Here is a 12325-nt window from a genome sequence, read left to right as displayed (position 1 = left end):
AGGGTGATGGTCTAGAGGACAATGAAAAGGATTTCTATGATTCTGATGAGGAACAGAAGGAAAAGACTGACAAAAGGAAGAAGCCATATACTATGGATCCAGACCATAGACTTTTAATTCGGAATACAAAGCCTTTGCTTCAGAGCAGGAATGCAGCGGTATGTAAAAACCATTATAAGAGGGTTTCTCTGGTGGTGCAGTGGTTGAGAGTCCGCCTGCCGATGCAGGGGACACGGGTTCGTGCCCCGGTCCGGGAACATCCCACATGCCACGGAGCAGCTGGGCCCGTGAGCCATGGCCACTGAGCCTGCGCGTCCGGAGCCTGTGCTCCGCAACGAGAGAGGCCACAACAGTGAGAGGCCCGCGTACCAAAAAAAAAAAAAAAAAAACCATTATAAGAAATAATTCACAGATTTTTAAAAACTGGTTAAAAGTATGTACATTCAGTAAATAAGTCTTTATTTTTGAGTGTGCTAATGGAGCATTTGTTGGTTTATTTGTTTATATACTAAAAAGCAGGTTTTAATAGGATTACTTGGTTTGGTAGCTGTATGCCTACTGGACTTCATTTCCTTTTTGTGGTTTTGTTAATTGGATTCCTAAGATATAAGTTCTAGATGTTTACCAGTTGATTGGAGGACTGTGTATATTTCTCTACTACTGGATTGTTGTTGTGAGTACTTAATCTGGTATCAGTCCATAATATTTGTATTTACCTGATAAGAGTTTTGAAGAGACTAATATATAGTAAAAGCACCTAGCATAATGCCTCATAAAAATTTTAGCTGGTAGGAATAATTAAAAATCATCCTTACTTGGGCCCTAAGTTTGTTGTTGTTGTTGACATCTTTTTATTTTAAATAACCCTTTATATTTTAGAAGAATACATGTGCACAATAGAAAATTAGAAAATACAGACTAGCAAAATTAAATAAAATTAAACCATTACATTCCCATCACTCAGAAATCACTGTTATAATATCTTAGTGCAGTTTTTTCCAGATTTTTTTCTGCATAAATGTACCTATTTCACATGTGTGTATGTCTATACATATATATTTTTTAAAACTAAGATAAAAATCATAGTACACGTAGTATTTTTTAACCTGTTTTTTTTTCTAGTCAGTTCTCTATTTCTATTTCAGTAAAATTGCATCCCATTTAATACCAATTTGTCTTAAATTCTTTTGTAACTCGTTCATCTAAACCAGTTGTGCTGCATTGGGTCTGGTTGTTACATCTTTTAAACCTCTCAAGTCTTGCAGAATGTTCCTCTGGATTTGTCTGGTTGCTTCCTTTTCTATATCCTGTGTTTCCTGTTAACTGGAAGTTTTGTGTAAGGCTTGATGAATTCAAGTTCAACATTTTCTTAAACTTCTTTCAATTAAAAAAAAATTCTTAGTTAATCGTTCTGTTCAAGTAGTAAGTAGTAAAAACTTTGAAAATGAGAGTTTCCTTTGTTTTCTGATGCTTGAGAATTTGGTGCCTAGAGCTTTGTATCTTAGGAAGTTTTTATCTAATACCTAGTATTTAGTTTCTAAATCATGATTAAGTACTATGCACAATAATAACATGTTATTTTATTAATGTTGTAAAATATGCTTATATTTTAGTATACTCTCGCTTGACCTGATGGTACTTAAGTACTGTAAGTTGCCACCTAAAACTACTTTATAATTGACTCACTATTAATTTAACTTTGCTTTGGATATTAGTTTTATAGTTCAAATACTCACTGATCAAAAATGTTCTTGAATAGTGAAACAAATAGAGGTAGTTTGTACTTTTTGTACCAGTATGTTTTGGTTCCCCGCTTGTTGGACTGTGTACCAAATAGAGGTAGTTTATTTTTTGTTCCAATACCTTTTAGTATCCTGCTTATTTGATGATGCTAAATATATATAAAGGTTGACTTTTGAAAAATTGTGAATAGAGGCTCTTTTGTTTAGCCTTATTCTCAACTTGCAAGAGAGACTTTGAGAATTTGTTCAGGAAACTTAGTCTGTCAGTGCTGTATAGATTGAATTGGCGATAAGAGATACTGGAAGCACTGCTGGGAGGCTATTTGGACAGTCTAGGTAAGGTGATAGAGGAGGAATGGTTAGAAATAAAAAAGTTCTTATAGGATGTACTTTCTTATGAACATACATAATGTAACTGCTGAAGGCCTATGAGGTATATTTTTAGTTGTTTTGGAGTTACGGGAGCTTCCCTCATGGCTTTAACAAATTAGACTATAAATGTCAAATTTTGGGTATTGAAGAGATTTAAAAACTGTTAGATTTGTAAATATTGGGGAAAAGAAGATCCTTTAGTCCTTTTGGGTTTGGGAGTGCCCTAATTAATGTATCAGAACAGATGACATACTAAATGGAATCTAGAATCTTAAAAACATTGACACATATAGAAAGTACAGTTTATGAAGCTTCAGCTTTCTCTTCTATCATATGCTAATATTTATTAGCCATCTGTATGCTTTAATATTTTTAAAAAATGACTGTCACCTATTTGTAGATTAAGTCAATCATTAATTGAGTTTTTCTTAATAAGATTTTAAATTCAGAAGAGTTTGTTGTATAATTAAAGTGTATTTGTAGATCACAAATGAAGAAATAAGATATCCTTAAACTCCTCAAATCCCCAAGTAATGTCTGAAAGCTATAAATCAGTCATCTAAAAAAATGTACACAAAAATGCCATACAGCAGTAACTTGAGGATCCTGTAACTCTATTTTTAAAAAATGTTTCTTAGTTTTAGAAGAAACTCTTTTTGTTTCGAGCGCCCTCAGGTACTGTATACTGTTTAGGCATATGTAAAACTCCTGCCATATATTTATTAGAACTTTATAGTTCAAGCAGAATTAAAGTAGTATTAATATATCTTCCTAACCAAAGGTAAGATGATTAATTTCTATAGCTCTCTGTCTGCAGTTGCCACACGCTAAACTGGATACTTGCAGCAAATGGGAAGTCTGGACTTTTGATCTCTGGATCTAAGTGTAGAGGCATGTAGGGGAAACATAGTACTCTTATATTTTATGACAGAGAAATTCTGATTACCCCTATAATAGCTTTGAACCAAAGACTGTTTTTAAGGTTCTGCATTTTGAAAAGCAAGGTCATTTCAAATGCTGCTGTTTTAGAGGAATTGTTTTAATAGAGTCCCCTTAATTAAAACTTAAATATACTGACCTTTTTGATTTTTTAAATTTTAACTTACTTACTGCTGTTATCTTTTTTTTGTGGTACGTGGGCCTCTCACTGTTGTGGCCTCTCCTGTTGCGGAGCACAGGCTACGGACGCGCAGGCTCAGCGGCCGTGGCTCACGGGCCCAGCCGCTCCTCGGCATGTGGGATCTTCCCGGACCGGGGCACGAGCCTGTGTCCCCCGCATCGGAAGGCAGACTCTCAACCACTGCGCCACCAGGGAAGCCCACTGCTGTTATCTTTAAGTGTCTTGTTTCATTCCCCGTCTCAGAGCAGCAGCAGCACTAGGAAGAGTATGGGATTTGGAGTGTGTGTTGAGCCTTGCCGTGTATTGGCTATCAGACTTTGGGTAGTTCATTTAGCATTCATTTTCTTTTCTGAGGATTTATTGGCTTCCTAGGGTTGCCGTAACAAATTACCAAAAACTGAGTGGATTAAAACCATAGAAATGTGTTCTCTCACATTTCAGGAGGCCAGAAGTCTAAAAATCAAGTTGTCGACAGGATTGGTTCCTCCTGGAGGCTCTCAGGAGAAATTAGCTTCTGGTGGTTGTCAGCAATCTTTGGCATTACTTGACTTACATGCCTCAGTGCAGTCTCTGCCTCCATCTTCTTACTGCCTCTTCTCTGTGTGTCCTTTTCTGTCTCTGATAAGGACACTCACATTGGATTTAGGGCCCCCCAATCAAGTATGATCTCACCTTGATCATTGCTGTAATAACATCTGCAAAGACTTTATTTCCAAATAAAGTCACATTCTGAGGGTAGACACTCTTAGGGGAACACTATTCGACCTGCTACGTAGAGTAACAACATATTCATCTTATTTCACAGCAATTTTATAGGAGTTAAAGGAAATAATATGTAAGAATATACTTTGAAACTGTAGTATGAAACTGTTATAGTTCTTATTGTTCTCTGCTTTACTTTTTAGGTGGTTATGGCAGTTGCTCAGCTGTATTGGCACATAGCACCAAAATCAGAAGCTGGCATTATTTCTAAATCACTAGTGCGTTTACTTCGTAGCAATAGGTAGGACATGATTTTTTGTGTGTTTTCTTTTGTATTACTTTAAAAGTAATGTTTGAACAAATGAAATGTGTCTCTTAGGCATTTAACATGCAGCTCTGACTGTATTTTATCAATGAGATTTCATACTTAAGGAGATTATTATAAAAGCCTTTAGATTACTGATCTCAAAGTTAATGCTAAATATTGAAGGTTTTTTAACCTCAAGCCCAAAGAAGTTGAAAATATTTTTTTGGCATATAGTATATGTTATTACCAGTAGCCTAATATTAGTGTTTGATATTTCTAGGTGTGACAGTAATAATGTTTGGGAGTTGTATTAAGTCTGGAATCACTGAAAAACTATATTAAATGTATTATCAGATTGACTTAGTGTAATTGTACATGACTTTATATAAAGCAATACATATGCTGAATTATGTAGTTTATGACAGAATTACTGCTTCCTGTAAAGTTATAATATTTAATTACTATAGTTTGTTCTATTTAAGAAAAGAGCTATGTTCTTAATAGCTACTTATTTTAAAGAAATGCATACTCTTTTCATTTCCTGGAGATAGGTAGGTAGGTAGTAGGTAGATAGGTAGATAGATAGATAGCAGAATACTTTTCTCTTTAATTTTACCTCTCTATAATTCTGCAGTTCAGGTCAACAATTCAGAAAACTTTGAGTTCCTGTGGCATATACTTACAGTGTTTAGAAAGATTTTGCCATTTGTTTTGTTTTCTGCATTTAAGAATACTATTGTTTCAAGCTATTTAGCTTACCCTGGATATTTTGCAGTAATTAGTTATTTTAAATTAAAAAAAATTTTTCCATTGAGTACTTATGCTATTGGAGTTGGGAGGAGAAAGATAAATATTTATTTTCATCCATACTCAAACTTAGTGCCACAACTTTAGCCCTAGTTTGGCTTTTGCCATTCTTCAGTAAGATACTATTTCCTTTGTCTTTATACGTAATCGTTCTTTCCCTTTTAACAGCTCAATAATTTTTGTTTTCCATAGCTGGTTCAAAGAAGGATCTGGAATGTATCTTTCACATGAAGCATTATACCAGATTCAGTTCCATGTTCATTTCTTAGATAATTGGACGTAAAATAACTTGGCTTTTTAAAAAATCTATCTTTCACTCTGGGCAGAATTGAGTCACATGGTGAGCCTTCCAATCAAGAGTTTGTATTAACACTGTGGTCATGTTTGTTCCATTAGCCCTAAGAATACTTTCTTTGTACGTGTTCAGAGCAGCTACAGTATTGACTCTACATGTTCAGAATACAGTTTTATAAAATTTGTTTTAACTCTTCTTCATGATGAATCAAATCTAATTTAATAGTTTATAGGGAAAATGTATTTTTAAAAGAAGGCATAAATATCTAAGATTTACTAAAAACTTTTCAATATTATATTTAAGAGTTCCACTCAATATGAGTCTTATTGCTGAATCTTTTTCTTTAATGTACTGTTTACTTAAAGATATTTCATTGGAGAATATACCCAGTGAAAATTCTCCTTTAATTTCTAGGGAGGTGCAGTATATTGTCCTACAGAATATAGCAACTATGTCAATTCAGAGAAAGGTATGTACATTGTGAACACAAAATTCAAGAGAGAAATGAATACACTAGTACCATAAATGTGTTTATATATTTATTTTTGTAATCTAGGGTATGTTTGAACCTTATCTGAAGAGTTTTTATGTTAGGTCAACCGATCCAACTATGATCAAGATACTGAAGGTATGAATGCTCATTTTTTTCAGATACTCTAATGCATGTTTACTTTGATGCTATTACTGTAACTTTTGGTTTAGCATCTGCAAAATGGAGACCTGGTTTTTTTTAAAATAGATACATTGAGGGATTTTCTTTATGCTTTTTAAACTACATTATTATATACTAATTACTGTGCTACATTCTAATAATACAAAGTTAAGACATGCTACCTATACCTTGAATAACTCACAGTATGTGAAGTATGTGAAGGAGACATGGAAATAGATAATTTCAGCACTATGTGTTTTAAGTGATAAAGAGGTTTGAATTGAGTGTTGTGGAAAAAGAAAGATGGGGCCAATTCTCTGGGATATTTAGAAAAGACTGGTGGAAAAGATGATGTTTGAGTGGATCTAAAAAGAATAACATGATTTCGTCAATTTTTTTGTTGTTGGTAGGTAAGTTGATTGGGAGGTTGTAGCATTGGGTATAGGAGAAAGGCACATTTTATGCTAACATAAGGGATTATGAAAGAGTGTTGTGTTCAGGGAATGATAACTACAGTATAGAATATAGTTATGGGTATATAGTTATAATGATTAAAACAGTGTGATATTTAGATAGAAAAATAAGTGGAATAGAATACGAAGCCTGGAAACAGATCTATGCAGATCAAAATGTACCATATAAGAGAGGAGACATTGTAAACCACTGAAGACTATTCATTAGTAGACTGTTCAGTAAATATTGGAATGATTGGTTCGTCACATGGAAACAGTTTAATCACACACACAAAAAAACTAAGACACATCCAAATTGAAGGATAAATTTCAAAGTAATTGGTTCGTAATCATCAAAAGTGTCCACTTCGTGAAGGTCAAAAGAAAGGTTGAGAAACTTTCAGACTGAAGGAGACTAAAGAGACAACTAAATACAATGTATGATATGGATCTGGATTCTTCTTTTATACATTGTTGAGATAATTAGTGAAATTTAAATGTAAGTTATTATTGCATAGATGTGATGTATCTGTTAATTTCCTGGTTTTCTTGGTTGTATTGTGGTCTGTAGGACAGTGTCCTTGTTTGTAGAAAATATGTACAGATGTGTTTGGAGATGATGTGGTATCATTTTGATGACTCTGGACTCAAATGGTTCAGATAAAAACTGCTTTTTACCTTTTCTGTACATTAGAGATTGTTTTTTAAAATTGTACAAAAAATTAAAATAAAATAAAAAGTCAATTCATAATCTAGGAGAAAATATTTCCAGCACATATATCTGAAAATTGACTACTATCCAGAATATATAAAGAACTGCTACAACCTGTGCCTTTTAGTTGGAGTGTTAGACCATTTACTTTTAATATAATTATTGGTAGGAGTGTGTTTATGTCTACATCTTATCTTTTGTATTTTGTTTGTCCCATCTGTTTCTGTTCCTTTTTTCCTTTTTGAAGCTTTCCTTCAGATTAATTGAATATTTTTTTATGAGTAGAAACTGAATTTTTTTTTAGCAAGCCTATTGGAAATGAGCTTTTAATTGCATATTTCTTGTAACTATAAATCTGGAAGAGAAATTTAAACTATGTAAATATTTGAGATGGTAGGATGAAGAAAAACTAAGGGAATTAATTGGTATCTGGAATATAGAGGTATTACATGGAGGGCAAGTCATTTTCTAACTTTATTATTAAAAGAAAAAGAAATAAAACTACCTTAAGTTGTTTAGGTTAATTAGATATAAATTATAAAGTTGGGACAAACAACTAAGGAAGACGTAGGATTCTCTTTTTTGTAATTACTTTTAGGCACTATATAATTATTCTCTGTTTGTAGGTATAGGGAGACAAAATTCACCTGAAGGGTATAATGCCTCACATTTGTAATAGTGTAACTGTTTTTTAAAAACAGACATTATCTTTCTATTAAATGCATAACCTTTATTAAATTCATCCTTTTTATGTGTGTTTTAAACTGTTTACTTTCTCTTTTTTCTATCATAGCTTGAAATTTTGACAAACTTGGCAAATGAAGCCAACATATCAACTCTTCTTCGAGAATTTCAGGTTTGTGTACAGTGCTAATTATACAATAACTTCTAAAACATCTGTTCAGTTTAAAGTAAGATATATATCTTTCTCAATTTAGATATATATAATCATATAAATAAAACAGTGATTTGGGGCAAGATTGACAACTAATAAATTTATAAATTTTCAAGAATAAACATTAACTACAAATCTAAAATTTAAGGGAAATGGAATGGTCCCTTTCATGTTTTCATATCATAGAATTTGAGAGACTGGTTTATAACTCCTTGTTTGAAAATAAGTCACTGTAAGGATTCTGTCTTTTTGTGGTGTCATCATCAATAGGCCATGCTATACTCTACTCATGAAAATGGCTTCACTTCTTACATGGTTGTCCCTATTTGATTGGCCTACTACTGTTTTAGACATTGTCCTCTTAGCTTCATGTATAGCTCCAAAAAATTGGTTTAAAATTGGCCTCATCATGATTTTTTAAATTGTTGTTAATGTTTTGTTTTGCTGTATTTTTTAAATCATGTGTGCTGATGGATGAGATGCTTCCCAACTACACATCCCCCCAAAATACTAAAAAGTTACCTCATGGATCTTATGCCCTTTATGATGAAAGGGTTAGCTCTGAAGACTTAGTGGTGGAGCACAGTAATAGAAAACCTCATATCAGTATTACGGGTTTTACATCTCATCAGCAGTTTTCTTAGCAAAAGTATACCACATGTTACACACTAATCACAGAATTTTTGTCAACTCCCAGCTTTTATAGATTTAACTTATTTTGTTGCCATAGTCATTCTATATGCCTGCATTAAATTTCTTTTTAGCTGTATAGACATTGTATTTCTTTTTAACTGTGTGATCTTACACTTTTAACAGGAGTAGTAGAATATTATAACATATTCATGCTTTATAATTTTTAAACTGAATTACTATACTTTCACGGTATATATTTTTCTAGAAAAAGTCCTTGTAAAATTAAGATATCTGCTCATCTTATATTTACATACCAGAAAATATAGTATCTCAAGTTCTTATCTAGTAATCTGTGGTATAGAACATTGCTTAAATTTGACTTTGTTTTAAAGTTTTTGTCTTTGTGTTTGCGGTTTTTGCTTTTTCTCTTATCATGTGTAATCTGTGTAATCTGTTTGGGTGTCCTTTTGCTGTCTATTTTCTGCTTATGTCAGGGTTACTGGGGTTGTAGGGAAGGAGTCTCAGGTAATTTTATGTCATTATTTACTTGTTTCAGGATATTGGTGATCTAGTCATTTCATTTAATATCAGGATGTTTAGTAAGGTCCACTGTGTAGTCAGACTTTTTAATATATTCTTTCTTCATGTATCCTTTTTTATCACTGTCTATATTTTACCTTATTTCTGTGTTTATGGGTATGTTCATAGATGTGTACAGTTTATTCATAACTTTTTGAGAAAATAGAGAACTTTTCTAAAGACTCAGTTTTTTGTAACTGAGGAAATTAGGTAATCAACTGGGAAATGGTTTTAAATACAGTTGATCTTTCCTACATGGAACTAAGAGAGTTTAATTTATTTCCTCAACATTTAATCGTGTTTTGGTACCATTTTCACTAAATTCGTGTGTCTTTCAGATATTCTTGGATTTTCTCCTCCATTTGCCATTTAGGCACCATTTAAATGCATATCCTGTTTTGCATGTTAGATGAACGTGGTGTTAATTCTACATTAGGTACTTGTCGTTTGAGGTTGGGAATCATTTTTTAAAATTTCAATTGAAAATGGGATTTTAAATTCCATTTATATATAATGTATATAAATATGCATATTTATTAAAAAATACATTTGTTTCTGTATACAATAAAAGCTTAGTTTTTAAATTAGGAAAGTTATAACCAAAGTGAAATTCTTTAGGTCTGTAATAAATAAGTGATTAATTTCTTTTTAAGTTTATATAAATATATGGCTTACAGTGTATTTTTAAAGCATTCTTTTCAAGAAAATCTTTTTCAAAAGTGTGCTGTTTTATTTTGTTGCAAATCAAGTATTTATAAAGTCTTTATTGAAATGCTACTTACTGTAGCTATTGCAGTTTACTAACATTCAGATACCATTTTGAAAGTATAAAATCTTTCTCAGTAGCATATTGATCCTTTTCCTCCTCTTCTCCCAATTTTTAGCTTTAGTATCTCTGAAAAAGCAGCCCTTTTTTTTCATAGATTCACAGATGCTGCTGGTTAAATGAACTGAAACCTCTGAAGAGAGGGTTCTCATCATCTCTTTCAACCTTGCACTTAAACTAATTTCTGTCCTTGGGTGACTGCTCCCCACTATCTGGAGTCACAAGCCACTGTAGCAACAGGTGAATGAACCTGGCTTGAATATGTGCCTCTTCTGTAGCCACATTCTTTAAGTGAAAAAACAGTAGTACATTAATTCAGGAGTTGGACCTCTTGTTATGCCTTTAGATGAGAAGATTATGTATTCTAGAATTCTTATATTCTGACAGAGCTTAATATATTAGGGATTTTTTTGTTCACTTGATAGTGCCAATGTATGAACTAACTGAGATAATTTTTTAGACCTATGTGAAAAGCCAGGATAAACAGTTTGCAGCAGCCACTATTCAAACTATAGGCAGATGTGCCACCAACATCTCAGAAGTCACTGACACGTGCCTTACTGGCCTGGTGTGTCTGCTGTCCAACAGGGATGGTAAGTTGACAGCTTCATTTTATTTTCAAATAATTTTTCATTTGAATATTCTTGGTATGAGCTACAGATTGTAACTTCTTTTTTAGTATTGCATTTTAGTTTTACCTGTATGTCAGTAGCATGGTTACAATGAATAGTAACATTTTATCTTTGAAATACGCACACATGCGGGCACACACACACACACACACACACACACACAGTTTCTTGTTGTTGTTTTAGTAAATTAGATAATTAACTTACAAACAGAATTTTCTTGCCTGACCAGAACTAAGAACGTATAATTTGTTTATTTTATTTCTTCACAATTTAATCACCTTCATTGCACCCTTTCCACAAAGGTTCTGTTTTTACTGCTTTTTAATGACATGTCATGTATAATATTGGTTCACCTGCAGAGGGTGCTAAAAGCAGGCAAATGACTTTACAACATGAGAAGTTATAAAGGCTAGATCAAAAAAGTATGTAAATGTGTAACTTCAAAGTTTTTTTTCCAGAAAGTCACTTAATAATTTTATATTCAAGATTAATTAGATTTAAAAGTCATCAGTTTGGAACAGCTTCATGTTTTTAAGCCAAACAGTGTCTAAACATTTTGTAAAACTGGATAGGTAATATCCAGTAAAATACATAATCTAGATTTCATACTTTCTGTGATAAATGTCCGTTATTTCTATGATATGGCTTTAGAATAAATGAGACCTATTGAAGAAAGAAAAATGATTCAGCTTTCACCTTTAAAATAATTTATTTAATTAAAATGAGATTAAAACAAGGGATTTCTTTTTAGGAAAAGCATAATTTTCTGTATAAAATTATTGAAATTATTTGTGGAATTCTAAATATAATTATGTTATATCCAGATCCAGGCATATATGACATAGCAACCATAACGTGAAACATAAAAAAATTAATTACTTTTTATATTTTATTTGAAAAGTAACTTTTTACTACGTTGCGCCTAATTGTCTTTTTCCAGATGTAGATCTCTAGAAAGCTGTAACGTTATTGTAAATACTTCTAATGAAAAACAATTTGAAACAAAATTTATCCCCAAATAAGAATGATCTTTCCTGTAAGCATAAAATTATAAATTTTAACCTGTAGGGCTTCCCTGGTGGCGCAGTGTTTGGGAGTCTGCCTGCCGATGCAGGGGACACAGGTTCGTGCCCCGGTCCGGGAGGATCCCACATGCCGCGGAGCGGCTGGGCCCGTGAGCCATGGCCGCTGGGCCTGCGCGTCCGGAGTCTGTGCTCTGCAACGGGAGAGGCCACAGCAGTGAGAGAGAGGCCCACATAACGCCCCCAAAAAAAAATTTTTTTTAAAATTTTAACCTGTAAATTCAAGATATTATGATGGATAGAACATTTTTCTATATGCAGTATTATAACTTCAAATAAGTGGCAAGAAAAATTATCAAGGAAATAGATTTTTTAAAAAGATAGACTGTAGAAGGTAACTACAGAGGATAGGGTGCTAAATGTCATCCATTTTATCTATTTCTACTTTTAACAATAACATCCTTTTTGTCTCTATTTCTATGTCACACTTCAAAATGTGAGTTTAAAAAATACGTTTTCATTTTCCTATGTCTTTAATAATGACTTTCTATTTGACCAAACAAGACACATTTCAATT

General features: G+C 32.8%; 1 protein-coding gene across 4 annotated transcripts in view; it reads left to right on the top strand.

Annotated features, from left to right (window-relative positions):
* The window catches only part of AP3B1 (adaptor related protein complex 3 subunit beta 1), a 262792-nt gene that overhangs the window by 106324 nt on the left and 144143 nt on the right, over positions 1–12325 (top strand). For all 4 annotated transcript variants that reach the window (XR_009335400.2, XM_059061372.2, XM_067031191.1 and 1 more), the window contains exons 8-13: positions 3–158; positions 4140–4237; positions 5760–5814; positions 5902–5973; positions 7955–8017; positions 10555–10687. Coding sequence is in view for 3 of the 4 variants with exons in the window: in XM_059061372.2 (XP_058917355.1) it covers positions 3–158; positions 4140–4237; positions 5760–5814; positions 5902–5973; positions 7955–8017; positions 10555–10687 (577 nt within the window). In the remaining variant the exon portion in view is untranslated. The remainder of the gene's footprint in view (positions 1–2; positions 159–4139; positions 4238–5759; positions 5815–5901; positions 5974–7954; positions 8018–10554; positions 10688–12325) is intronic.

This window comes from Kogia breviceps, chromosome 4, assembly GCF_026419965.1.
Source record: "Kogia breviceps isolate mKogBre1 chromosome 4, mKogBre1 haplotype 1, whole genome shotgun sequence".
In the NCBI taxonomy this organism is placed as follows: domain Eukaryota; kingdom Metazoa; phylum Chordata; class Mammalia; order Artiodactyla; family Physeteridae; genus Kogia; species Kogia breviceps.
This window is presented reverse-complemented; position numbering and strand designations above follow the sequence as displayed.